The sequence below is a fragment of the Vidua macroura genome, chromosome 24 (genome assembly GCF_024509145.1).
Source record: "Vidua macroura isolate BioBank_ID:100142 chromosome 24, ASM2450914v1, whole genome shotgun sequence".
NCBI lineage: Eukaryota > Metazoa > Chordata > Aves > Passeriformes > Viduidae > Vidua > Vidua macroura.
The window spans coordinates 6,589,792-6,603,117 of record NC_071594.1 but is presented as its reverse complement, the minus strand read 5'-3'; the positions used below and the strand labels follow the sequence as shown (position 1 = coordinate 6,603,117).

At 47.4% G+C, this 13,326-nt stretch overlaps 1 protein-coding gene across 1 annotated transcript; it reads right to left on the bottom strand.

The window, feature by feature from the left end:
- Positions 1–2,384: 2,384 nt before the first annotated feature.
- Positions 2,385–13,056, bottom strand: MAPK13 (mitogen-activated protein kinase 13). The gene is made up of 12 exons (XM_053998357.1): positions 12,785–13,056; positions 9,703–9,832; positions 9,289–9,347; positions 8,141–8,249; positions 7,091–7,120; positions 6,602–6,649; positions 5,563–5,677; positions 5,139–5,210; positions 4,581–4,660; positions 4,048–4,126; positions 2,980–3,156; positions 2,385–2,682 (listed from the first exon to the last, which is right to left on the bottom strand). The coding sequence occupies exons 1-12, from the start codon at positions 12,901–12,903 to the stop codon at positions 2,603–2,605; spliced, it is 1,098 nt and encodes a 365-aa protein (XP_053854332.1). The 5' UTR covers positions 12,904–13,056; the 3' UTR covers positions 2,385–2,602.
- Between the last annotated feature and the right edge of the window lie 270 nt (positions 13,057–13,326).

Here is a 13,326-nt window from a genome sequence, read left to right as displayed (position 1 = left end):
TGGTGGGTGAATGAATGAAACCAGAGCATGGAGCCCACACAGCAGCTGTTGGGATTGCTCTTGCAATTTCAGAGCATTCAGGGTAAGTGTAAACCTAACGAGAAACTCAGTCCCTGAAACTGGGTGTATACTCAGCAGAAAGACTGATGCTGAAGATTATGTGCAATGCCTAAAACAAGTGAGACTGATGTTTGCAGAATCTGTGTGCCCTACTCGGTTATGCTCACAATTGTTCTTCTCACAACCTATTTGTATCACATGTTCCCAGTGCCTCTTCATGCTTGTCCTCTGCTCAGACAGACAATTCCCAAAGGGTATTTTAAATTATTCTTTATGACTATCCAAGTCCCTTTTCAACTACAAGCAGACTGCTTAGTACATTCTTTTATTGTGAAGATGTTTTCTCCCTCGGCCATCACTACTGCGACAGAAGACTCTTCAGGTCTACCTATCCCCTTTTGAAGGAGGGCAAGATGATTAAAAAATACCCTGCATTCCCATTTACAGTGGTTCATGAGTTCTGTCTGAATGGGTTCTTTGATTTAACAGATGACTTTGACTTTAGAGATGACTTTCTGAAAGAAAGCTCTCTTCTCTAAAGGTCTCCATAGGTGTTCTTACATTTGTCTACAAGATTGAACTTTTAAGACTTCTCTGCCTCTCCATGTCCAGGGTTGCATAAGTCAGGAGGGCTTCACCCACAGCCCTGAAACATCTCCCTGTGCACTCACAAACACTCACCTGGACAGTGACCCTCTGCTGCAAAGCACCAAGCCTCATTTTACCCTGGCACAGGCAGCTCTAAACATCTGCAGCTCTCTAAGATGTCAATGGCAGAGATCTTCTCTCCAACCTCTCTTCAAGATTATGCACATGGCAGCCAGGTCAGATTCAAAAGGACAGTATTCCAGCTGCAGTTTGACAGCTGCAGCTGGAACTCCCTTCTGCCATTCAAGGAAGATAAAGGTTGTTCCTTAGCAAGAGGAAGGGATGAAGCCTAAATCTCATCAAGCTGTGTTTTTCAGGACAGAGTCAGCAGAACATTACTGCATCTCCCTAGCACTCTTTACAAAAGAGTGCTCCATAAGAAAACCTTGAATTTCCAGGGAATTGAGGACACATCACAACAGTTCTGTGCTCAGTGTCCCTACCTAAGAGAGGAATGAAGCAAAGGCCTTGTACATGACCCAGACAGATACCAGCCAAGAGAAACCTTATCTTATCATCATGGACCATCTGTGCAGCTACAGCAGGCAAACATCAACACCATCCTATCAAAAAGCTGCAGCCACTGCAGGGTTCTCCCCAGTGCTGCATGCCATGAGCTGCAACAGGGAGGCAGCCAAGCAACATGACATCACTGTCCAGTTACCAGTGGAGAAGAGAGATCAGAAAATTCTGGAAATGTTGCGATTTTTCCTTGCTTATGGTCTGTACAGCAAAACTGAACGTTACTTAAGAAGAAAATTAGAGAGTACTGAAAACAACCAACCTGGCTAAACCAAACCAAAACAAGTCAGCAGCTATAGAAGAGGGGCAAATTGAGAATTCTGTATGTATTACTGAGGTCAAATACCTTCTCAATACTTTTCTCTAGTCCTGGGGACTCTGTGCTTTGAGCTCTGATACAGAGAAGGCCCTTGGCTCTTGGCACATATCCCTTGGGATGGACTTTGGAATGATTGGCTGAACTTGCCTGATCACCCTAGGGAAGGTGTTGCAGTCCAAAGGTGTTATCACAGCGAGCAGCTGTGCCTGCACTATCAAGTGACTGTATTGGTAAGCTGTGGATCTGCAGATACTCCCGTTTCAGCACAGGCTGGAAAACGTCCTGCAGATCCATATTCATTGTAACTTGTGCAGCTGCTTGAGACTCCCAGTCTGTGGGAAGTGGCCTCGAATTCCCAGGCTTTGTTTGCTGCTGGCAGTGAGGAGGAGACAGCACTGATCAAATCCCAGGGAATGAAATAAGCAGGGGAAAAATAAGAAAAGAGGCAGGGGCTCTTTGGAGGGGAAGCATCTGAGCAGAATTGTGTGTATAGGATGAGAGGATGAGTTTGTAGCTGCTCTGAACACAGGCTGATCTCCTGGAGCTGACACCATCCCAGCAGCCTTGCTCAACTCAGTGTTGTGTGACTGCTCAGGGAGCAGGACACAGCCAGAGTGAGATTGGTTAAGGTCTTGTTATGCTGAAATTCAGTATTTCTGACCCTTTGCTTAGGACTCACTTCCCAGTCAATTTTACCTTTTTTTTTACCTCATCCATAATTAATATACTAAACTCTGTGCTTGAAAAGACTAATGAGAAAGAATGAAACCCGTCCTCTCTCAAGTGGGCAAATACAGGGTAAAAATAAAAGGAAACACCAGGTAAAATTCTCTCATAGTTTTAACAAGAATATATTTATCTTTTATGTTGAAAACTGTCTGGGGTGTTTCCCCTTTAGAAGAATAAAGTCCAATGCCCACAGCACGGTGTCATCCTTGAGTTGGCACATAGAGAGAGGTCCCACAGGCCAAAAGTTGGCCACCAGCAACGCAGTGTGGAATGAATCTGAAGTCATCAAGGAGAACTGAGTCCCATCCACAGCTGCACCCGTCGCTATAATGACATCCCACTTCTCTTCTTTGAATCCTTCCGTGCAATGGGACTGAAGGTCAAGATCTCCTTGTAAATGTGCTCTTGAAAACCAGAACAAAATAACCATTAATGTGTGATTTTAGAGGACACAAATAAAAGTTAGAGTGTTGGATGTGCAGAAAAAGGCATTTAGTGGCAGCTGAAAGAGACAAAGGAGAGAGACAAAAAAAGTCTGCCTGAAGAGCTGGAGGGATCTTTTGATAAAAGCAAGAGATCTGTGCACTACCATTGAGGCATCAGCAGGGAATCACAGCTTTACTCAGCATTTGTACAGGAAAGAAAGAGGGGTAGGAAAGTGCCATGCTAGACAGGAACCTCAAAGAAAATCAACTTCTTACTTTTCCACTCCTCTATTGAAAGCTTTTCATGTTCCAGAGAATCGTCATAGGAGTGTTGTGCCTCTGTCTCCTCCTCGATATCTCGGAACTGGTCGAAGTAGGGGTGAGCCAAGGCCTCTGTTGCTGTAAGGCGCTTTTCCACATCCAGCTGCAACATCTTGTCAAGCAGGTCCACAGCTGCAGAGGATGGGAACAGGGCTAGGCAAGGTGCAGGGAAGCACAGGCACCCTGTGCTTGAACCCTGCAAGAGTGGCACTGGTATTTCCAGTGTTTCGTCTCCAGACCTGAGCAGTGAAGAGAATCCTCAACCTGGCCAAGGCAGCAAGGAGCTCCCATCAGCAGAGATGCAAAGTCTGCCCAACACCAGCCTCAGGGGAGCTCTTACTAACAGAAGTTAAATTGTGCAGAAATAACAAATTAGACCTGAATAAGCCTTGCTGCACAGATTGGGCTGCAGAAACATGAGGAATAAGCCAGTAACCTCAAGATATTTTTCAGTTTTAATAATTTGCTTTCATTCAGAGCCCTGCATCTCAAAGGAGTCTTAACATGTGTATAGAAACCTATACATCCCTGGTAAAGAGGAGGGCAGGAAACTCAGATGCTGACTCGTCTGTCAGCCCCATTCCCACTTGGTTTTATTATTTTAAGACTTTCTTTCATTCAGTTTCTGGAAGAGTTTTGCTTGCTCTCACCACTAACCTACGTGGGAAGAGAGCTCTTTCTAAGAGATTAATTCTTACCCTGAAAATTTCACATCAGCTGTCTGTTAAATATTGCTAGATCCAGGTATTCAACAAACAGTTTCTACACTGTACTTAAAAATAATTAAAAACAAAAAAGTAGTAAATGGCCAAGAACAGCAGAACATCACCATTGTAATGCCAATAAAAGATAATTCTGCTTTTAACTCATACATATTTTCCCTGAGGAAAGGCAGGGGCACAAACTGCAAGGGAAAAAAGTGGCAAGAAATTATGAGAAGGAGAAATAAAGTTGGGTCTGTGGCAGTCAGCTTGCCTCCCTTCCAACTGTGAAAACTCATGAGAAATGCAGGAGATTACTTACCCTGAGGATTTGCTTTAGGGAAAAGCACAGACAAATCCTTCTTGGGGATTTTAGGAAGGGACTTGATATAACTCTTCGCCTGAAAGAGCAAGGAAAGCACAGTTACTGCACGTGGACAGGTATGAAATACAGCTCTCAGTCTCATGGCTCTCATGAGCAAAAGCAAATGAAGAGAAGAGCAAAGCATCCCAGATATCCCATTTCAGCAAACAGTTTACAAGGAACTATTTTTATCAGTCAAGACAGAAAAATACTTCTGTTTTAGGAGCCAAGCAGAACAGAGAAGATTGGTTTGCTGGGGCATCAGGCACCTCACGTGGGAGTCCCTGCCAAACACAGCCATTCCCCACGCAGCACCAGGTCCATCAGATGTGCCACCAGCACAGAGAAATGCCTTCCTTGTCCAGTGGAAAAGGCTGCTGCTGCACTTCCCTGCTGCTGTGGAGGCAGCACCTCTCCCATGCCAAACACAAGTCAACCTCTTCCCCTGACACCTCTGCCTGCAGGACCCAAACCCACAGGAACTTCCTTACCGCTTTGTCCTCCAGCTTCTCCAAGAAGTCCTCTCCTGGATGCCCTGTTACTTTCAGGATCTGGGTCAGTTGATCCAGGTCTGGCAAGCTGTGTTAAAGATCAGCCTTTGAGGAGCAAACCCCCACCCCAGCTCAGCCTGCGAGAGTACGATTAGCTCACGATACAAACCCACCACAGTCACACAAGTAGAGATTCATTAGACTGGCAAAAAGAGCTCCAAGCCTTTCTTCCTGGAATGGCATTTCCATCAACAGATCATTTTTCTGGCACAACTATGCCAGGACACACATCCATGGGCTTGGAAGGATATGCAAAGCTTTGGGAATGGAGCTGTGGCCACAGAAGATTGAACAGCTGATGAAGAACCACACCACCACAGAGGTGTATTTCTGATGTCCCCTTCTGTTTTCCTCCCCAAAAAGACTGGTCCTTGTGATTACCACCTGATAAAGCAGACTGACACCTCTTTTTCTCAGTAGCATCATTCATAAAAACCCTTCCAGACACACTAAGAGTTATTACTCTGCTGAGGCAAAAGGATCAGCTTGAAAGGATACAGTCTTTTCCTTTAAAGAGTGTTTTCCCAGTCAGCATTTCTGCCATGATACAGCCAATAGACCAGATATCCACTGTTCAGAGAGAAAAAGAAGGAAAAAGGAGGAAAATAAAATTAAAAAAAAATTTTAAAGGCAGCAGTGGTTGCTGGGGCTGTCACTTTTGCTGCTTGCTTGCAGCAAGCACTGATTTAAATTTCACTCCCTCCCACCCTCCTCTGTTTTTTCTATGCTGCTAAAATCTCTGCTTTCATAATTTCCTGCAAACAGCAGCTCTGGGAGTTGTGCAACACCTCTGGGACCTGCTCTGCTCCAGGGAACACTGATGAAAAAGAGGGAAAACAACTGGACAATTCTGTGAGATTTGAGCCAGCAGGATCCCCCAGCTCATCACCAGAGAGTCACATGCTAGGGCAGGGCTGCTCACCTGTCTGGTTGTAATGCATCCAGTTCAGGATGACTTCTGGGGCTCTGTACCACCGTGTGACCACGTAGCCAGTCATCTCAGCATCAGCCTGTCTCGCCAAGCCAAAATCCAAGATCTGCAGTGCCAAAGGAAGAATAAGTAGAAGGGAGGGCAGGAGAGAAAAGAGAAATCCTATGGGCAAGTGAGACTCTACTTCTAAGAGACAATGGAGTAGCTCCAATCAGATAACAAAGCTCCAACTACACCACAGACACCCATGGGATGGTTCAAAGAATTAATATGTCTTAATTCCACTGTAAATTGCAAGCCAGCTGCAAACCCTGTTGTCATGAGAAGACCCTGCTGAAAGGATTAGTGCTTTCTGCTCCCTGGAAGGTCACTGCCTTTCTCGAAGCTTAAGTTTTGAGTCAATGTGCTTTATTGGAGTTGGTCTGTGACCTGGTGGTGAAGGCGTGCTCCCAGGTCACCACAACTCACCCTTTCCTATAAGAGCACCTTGCAGGTGACACAGCATGGCCTCTCCCTCAATGCTGCAGATGAACAAGCTTGACCCAACCTTTATGGGCAGCAGAGCCACTCCCTGAAATATATATTACAGAAAATGCATGCTAGAGCACCACACCAGCCAGCAGCAAGCAAACCCTTCAGAGCAGCCCTGAAAATGGAAAATGATTTTGTCTGGAATCACAACCACAACATCCATGAGAACCAAAGGGCAACTGCAGCTGAATCCAGTTATCCTTCAGGGATCATCCACCTGCTGCAAGTATTGCTCAGCAGTGCTGAATTTCTCTAGGAAGTCATTAGACACTGCCATCCACGAGGATTACAGTGACAGAAGGCTCATTTGAGGTCTTGTGTCCTGATTCAGCAAGTGACATCAGCAGGGGAGCATTTCCCACTGCTGCAGCCGCCAAGGAACACAACGCCTGGAATGGAGGCTCAGGAGGAAGGAGGAAACATGACAGTGCCAATTTCCTGCTGGCAGAGCAGTTCCTCCAGGAGCTGATGTGCTGCAAAGTGCTGCTTTGCCACCTACCTTCAGCTGGCAGTCTTCATTCACAGCCAGGTTACTTGGCTTCAGGTCCTACAGCAGACAGGAGCAGAAAAATTGGATGTTTCAAGCCTCAATACATCAACACAACTCTCAGCTGAACCTCTGCTTGCCTTTGATGGGGTCCCATAACACCCCAGGTTCAGTATCAATTCAGCAAATGACTGAATAAACTCCATGCCTGCTATACTGAACAGCATTAGATTACTATTTTATTCTTTTCTGAAACATTTTAATTCAAAAGGCATCATAAAATGGTTCTCAGCTCACCAGAAAATACAGTGTTTTCTCCAAATGCTGCACAAATTAGCAAATCCAAACATATATGGGGTGTAGGGTGGAAAAGAGAGCAGACAGGATGGAAAATTAGAGCAGGCAATGTTATTAGTGAAATGATGGCTAGGAATTTATTAATTTTATGACTATGCTGTGTTTCTCAGACAAAAATCAGAATAAGAGCACACATGAACTTACCCTGTGGACAATGCCAGCTGAATGAATATACTGCAATAAAAAGAGAAGCCACAATGTGATCACCAGCAGACAAAATTTTCTGTTCTCCAGCAGAGAAGTGAGAGCTACAAACAAGAACTTGCTGAGAACAAACCTCTGCAGCCTTCTACAGGTCCCTGGTCCCTAGAGCAGCAGTTTGAAAAGAAATTTCTGCCCCAAATTACTGTCAGTATTTACAATGCTATTGCCAGTCTAAAGAAGATGCATAGAGCAGAAGAGGAGGGATGAAGCAATAGCTCCTCAGAGCAAGTACAACAGCTTCAAACTATCAAAGTCATCAAGGTTACAGCAGATGACATGAGGACATGGTTGTTTTGGGTGTTCAAAAAAACAATCTCAGCCCAAAACCATAAAATTGCAAAAGTGACTTCAGGGTTTTTAGCATACCAGTCAAACCTTCTGTGTGTTCTTCCCCCCTTTATTTAGACACAAGGTAGCAGTGACCTGGGGAGAGGTGTGACTGAGGTGAACCCATTGATGCCTGTAAGCCACTGCTGTGACTCCAGGTGAAGGATGTGAGAGGACAGCTGGAAAGCTCTGTCTCTACATCCCAGAGTTTGCAGGGACTGCTTTCAGCTCCCTCAAAGCCAGTTACAGAAACACATTCCTTCCTTATGCTCCTGAACAGAAAATCATTCCCTCTGTCTTCTCCCCTGAGAGCCTCTGTGACGGGTTCAGAGGAGCTCCTGCTGCTGCCAGTCTCTCCATCTCTGTGCAGAGTTTTGCTGAGGGTTTTGGCAAGGCAAAGAGAGAAGCAAGATGGAAAAACCATCCCAAGGCCTGTGGCTGCTGATTACTTCGATACCCGACTGACTGATGTAAGCAAACACTCATTTTATTGATGTGTGCTGGAACAGGAATGGTTCAACAGCCAATACCTGTTCTGAGGGGATGCCATAAACTCCCCACATCCTCCTGTACAGTATTGGAGGGGAGTTTAGTTAGGGTCAGCCCAGAGGTGACACACAGAGGAGACACAGGGAGTCACTAAACTCCTCCAGACCCACCTACCTTCAGCCCTTTCAGCATTTGGTAGACCAGGTACTGGATCTTTTCATCACTGAATTCATGTCCCATGATCTTTTGTAAATCTGTCCGCATGTATGGCATCACCAGGTAGCTAAAAGGCAGTAAGACAAGGCCCTGAGTCTGGAAGAAAAATGCAGGGGACCAGGCTAGCCTTGTTCTCACTTGGTTTGGTTTTTCTGGCTGTGTAACTCACTGTAAGGAAGATGAGTTGTTGTGACAGTGTTCCTGGCTAACTAGCACATCTTGCAGAGAAGTTGGAATTTCAGCCTGTTCTGAAAATTGCTCTTTCTCCTCCTCTGAGATCAGATATCTGATGTCAAGTAAGAACAAGGATCTTCAGGATCCTGAATTAGTTTAGACCTCAAGTGAAGTTCAATTTTGTACAGCCTTTCACGACCCAGGAACTGAAACATCTTACACAGCAAAGCAGCTGCATTGACTCCCAAATTTGTCATTGTAATGTTCTCCAGCTTTGCCTCAGAAGACAACATCCAGCTTCCTTCAGTGCCTGCCTGCTGAGGCTGCTAATTAATTGATGGTCTTCCTGCAGGAACTGCTCTGAGAACCTTCACATGCTCATCCTGCAAGCTGCTAACACTCAGCCATCAGCCAAACCCCAAACCCAGGCACACACTACTCATCTGCAGTGATGGGGAAGGAAAAAGGACTTGTCCAACGTGACCGTGAACACAGAGGGAAAATGCCAAAAGAATTGAGAAGAGCCAGAATCAAGAGGAAAAGAAGGACAGATCTTTCAAATTATAATTGCCCTGAGGCCTGATGAACAATTCTTCTCCCATTCTGAGTGCAGCCCCTTAGCTCAGCAGTCACACAGTGACTGCATCACCCGAGGTGTGATGCACCATGGAATGTAACACATCCTCATTGCACAGGTTGGTCTGTGCCTGCTGTGGTGTCCCAGCTGGGAGCAGGGGTGGGAGCTGTTTACGTGTTCTGGGTGTGTCAGCCATGGGAGCTGATGTGTGCTCTGGGTTCTCTGCGTTATTTGGGGATGCCTGGATTCTGGTCTGGTCCCTTTGCACCTCAGCCCTCTCTGTTACGCTGCTGCTAAGACACAGCTGTCTTGGAAAACAGTTAAGTCTACACAGAGCAAACAACTCCAGACTTACAAGTCCTGGAACCCCTGGTAGGAGGCAGTGGAGGTGAAGACATCAAGCAGCCCAATGACCTGAGGAGGGAGAGAAGCCCACATTTAAATCTGGGAAGCATTTGCTGTGCACATAGCACTCATCAGCTCTCCACTAGCATATGCACATGGGTGACCACATAAAATTCCATCTGAGGAACCCAGGGACTCCTCACTGATGCTGCACAAATGTTTTCCCTCTTACTAATACCTGGGCTCACCCATTACACACCTGCTCTATCCTGGGCACAGCAAACAAGTCACAGGTAAACCCTGAGACAGCCTGCACATACCAAATGTCAATTAAAACACAGGTGATGCCACCAAAAAGGACTTGCTCCCAGGTGGCAAGGAAACACCTCTTGTGTCAGCAGGAAGAGGAGAAATGAGCACTCACATTCTCATGCTGCATGTGCTTCAACAGCATCAGCTCTCTGTAGGCTCTCTTGGCAAAGATCTCTGACTGGAACGGGCGGCACAGCTTCTTGATGGCCACTTTCTCCCCCGTCTTCTTGTCTATGGCTGAACTGCAGCAGGCAAATAAAAAACCATTCTGATGTCAGTAGTATGTTCTGACAGATTCTGCAGCCCCACAGGTCATCTAGAGAAGAGCTGATTCCTGTGGAAGGACAGCAGAGAAAGGTGCTTTGAGGAGCTCAGTGGAGCTCTGCACACACCCTCTGTGGCTTTGGGCAGCCTGTGCTCTTTGAGGGATGAGGTGGGACACCAAAAAAAGCACAAAGGGCTCATCTTTATTCCCTTCAACCTGCAGAAATGAGCTGGAGGTAACAGAGCTGAGAGAAAAGGGAAACACAAATGCTTAAAGGTCAGAATTAGTTCTAACTCTGCCTTCTCCTTCCCTAATGCATGAAGATAAGGGAATCAAGGTATGGAAATTTCTGCTTTGCCATCTGCTTGGAGGTTGTTGTCTTTTAGGGCAGGCCAGCTGCCTTCACTGTATTCTGGAACAAAGACAGTGGATGTCACATGTTGAAAATGCTGCTGCAATTAACCCTGCTGTGTTCAGAATCCTTGATTACATATTCACTTCTGTGTAAGAGCAGGTCTGGCTGAAAATGAGACTCTTCTCTGAAGCTGATGCAAACCTGGTACAGCAGCCATTGCTGCAGGCAGGCTGTGTTACTCCTGCTGGCCACATTGGCTGTTTGCAGCAGTCCTGTGACAGCTCCTCTCCCTCTGGAGCCTCCTTGCTCAGACTGCCAAGGAGGGAAGGGATGTCCTCAAACAGACAGCTGTAATTCAGCACTCTCAGTGGTTTCCAGGGGTGTCTCAGCCCCTCCTTGACCCCTCCCAAGAGGCAAAAAGATGGAAAAAAAGGTTTTTCCTGCCAAATCCCACTGTGGATTCTCAGAGCAGATCCCACTGCTTCGGAAATCCCTATCCCATCTCCCACAGGAACAGAAGAGCTGTAAATCATCATGTTCCAGCTGCACCCTCCAGCCTTGCACTGACAAATATTGAGTCAGGAGAAGCAAAGGAAGTGCAGGAACAACTGCACAGAGCAGCTGAAGTGAAGATGCTGTAGGGTGTCCTAGGAGGACTCCCAGTGAGGCTTTGTCTCCATTCCAGGACTTCAGCAGATGTCAGCAGAGGGGACAGCACTGCGAAAAATTTTTGGAGGAGCCAGGAAAATAAGAGGAGGGACTCAGACCAGGGAGTCAAACTGCAGAATCCAAGACAGATTTCCCAGTGTGAGGGTGTCCTCCCAGCTGCTGACCTACAGAGCATCTAACCCCAGCACCCAACACGGGAGAGCTGCTGGTGGAGCTTTGGCCTGCACAGCACAGACAGTGCTGGTTACAGCCTTGCCATAATCACAGCCCAGAGCCGATCCAGCCGATGCAGCTGGGAGAGCCCCCGATGCTCTCCCCACACAGATTTAGTGAACAGATGAAGTCTGGGCTGACCTCGGGCAGGCAGAGCTGTGTCCCTGTCTTGGCTGGCAGAGATCAGCAAGACCAGCATTGGAGGGGTCAGACAGTTACACTCAGCTGGAAGCCAAATCACTACAGATTTTGGCAAATTAAAAAGGGCAGAAACAAGCCTTTGCTGTTTCTCCTGAGTTACTTTCTCAGCTGCTCAAGGTGTGAAAGCCGCTGCTGCATAACTCTGAAATAGGAAATTTTCCCAGCAATTCCCAGCAGAGGACAGCAAATCCTAACTCCACATTTTCTGCCTCAGCTTTGTACAGGAATCAGCATCGAGCCCTGCCTGCTGAGCTCTGTCCATTCAAAACGACCACGCACCCCCGGGCTGCTTCAACCTCTCTTCTTGAGAGCTCCAGAGCAGCCGAGAGTTTTACAGGGACCAGTAAAGATTTCTTTTGATGTTTGTTTTATTCGGCTGGGCAAGAAAACTTGAAAGGATTTCTCTCTTCCTTTTTTTTTTTTTTTTTTTTTGGTGTGTGTCCCGTCTTTATTTTTCTTCCTGATTTTCTCTGTGATAAAAATCAGAGAACACTGTACAAATATCAATTAAAGTCAAGTCTAATCCTGCCTGATTTTGCAGGACTTATTTAAGAATCTAAGAAGCATAAGTGCATCTGGGCAGCCTCAGATGAGTAAGTGCCTCTCTGTAAATTGGAAGCTGGAGGAAAAGGACAAAACCTGGACACCAGGGTTTCAGGATTAGTGCCAGTAGCAGGCCAGACTTTGCCCAACACCTATGAAAATGGACACACCTTTTTTTTTTTTTTAAACTTATTTTTAGCTCAGCATGTTATGAAATAAAGGCTCTGTTCAGATACTATCAATGGACTGTTTCATATTTAACCTTTCAGGGTTGCCCATCTCTGGTTCGTCAGTGTAAACCCTGCAATGTCTGCCTTGTGCTTGCTCTTGCTTCAGGCACCTTTGCCTGTCTGAATAATTAACAGCAGCTCCTGCTGCTCTCTTGTAGGCTGGGCTTTATCATCAGCCTTGAAGGAAGTCCCGGTCTGTTACCGATCCTGGTTTACAATCATTTCTATCCACTTTATGATTTCAAATTGGAAGCTGTATCAGGGTGGGGGTCGTATTGTCCAGCTGCTTCAGCTGCCTGGGACTGAGCAGCAAGGACACCCTGTTCCAGCTCCCACCTCTGTAATCGCGACAAATCTCTTCCAGACACCCAGGTATTCCCCCGCCTCCAGCCTGTGCTAGCAGACAGGAACCCTAACGCGAGCTCGGGTCCAAAGCAGCTCAAAATGTGCCTGACCGCAGCGCCGAGGTGACGCTCGGCTGCCCTGGCCCCCCTGCCCTGGCCCCTCTCTGCCCACCCGGGCTGACCATTTTCTTCAGGCGAGCGAGTCTCCCGTGCGCTGGAGCAGGAGACAGCCTGCTCCCATCACACATGCAAATGTCCTTCCTTAATGCAGGGGTGCTGCCAAGCACCTCCTCGTTTCCCCCCCGGCACGGAACTTCCAACACCCCCAGCCCGCCCCGCGCTGCCGCGGGCGGTGCGAGCAGGACCCCACTCACCACACGGAGCCGTAGGCCCCGGAGCCCAGCGGGTGGAGGGATGTGTATCTCCTGGGCAGCTCCCAGAGCGTGTTGTTCACCTCCTGTCTGTAAAAGCCTCTTCTCCTTGCGATGTTCATCGCACGACGGGTGTGGGACAGCCACCCCCCCAGAGTAGTGGAGTACGCGAGGGCTTCTAGGGTGAGAGCGGGACAGGGAGGCTTCCTGCGCTGGTAAAAAAGGCTCTAGCGAGTTTCCTTCTCTGTTTTCAGCTGTTGCGAGCGTGAAGGGACATGTCTTTGGGCCCTCCTCCCTCCGCCTCCACATTGGCAGAGGTGAGGCATCAGGTTTCCTGACACGCCTCGGTGTTGTACAGGTGCCTCTGGGCTCTGCTGCAGGAGGGGAGCAGCCAGCCCCGCTCGGGCACGCCTCTGGCAGCCCCTGTCATCCACAGCTCCCGCTCTGCTGCTCCATCAGCCGAGAAATATCCTCACGGGGCTCGGACAGGGGCTTATGAAATCCCTCCTCCAACAAGGGGATGAGTAAGGACTCGTCGAGCCGGG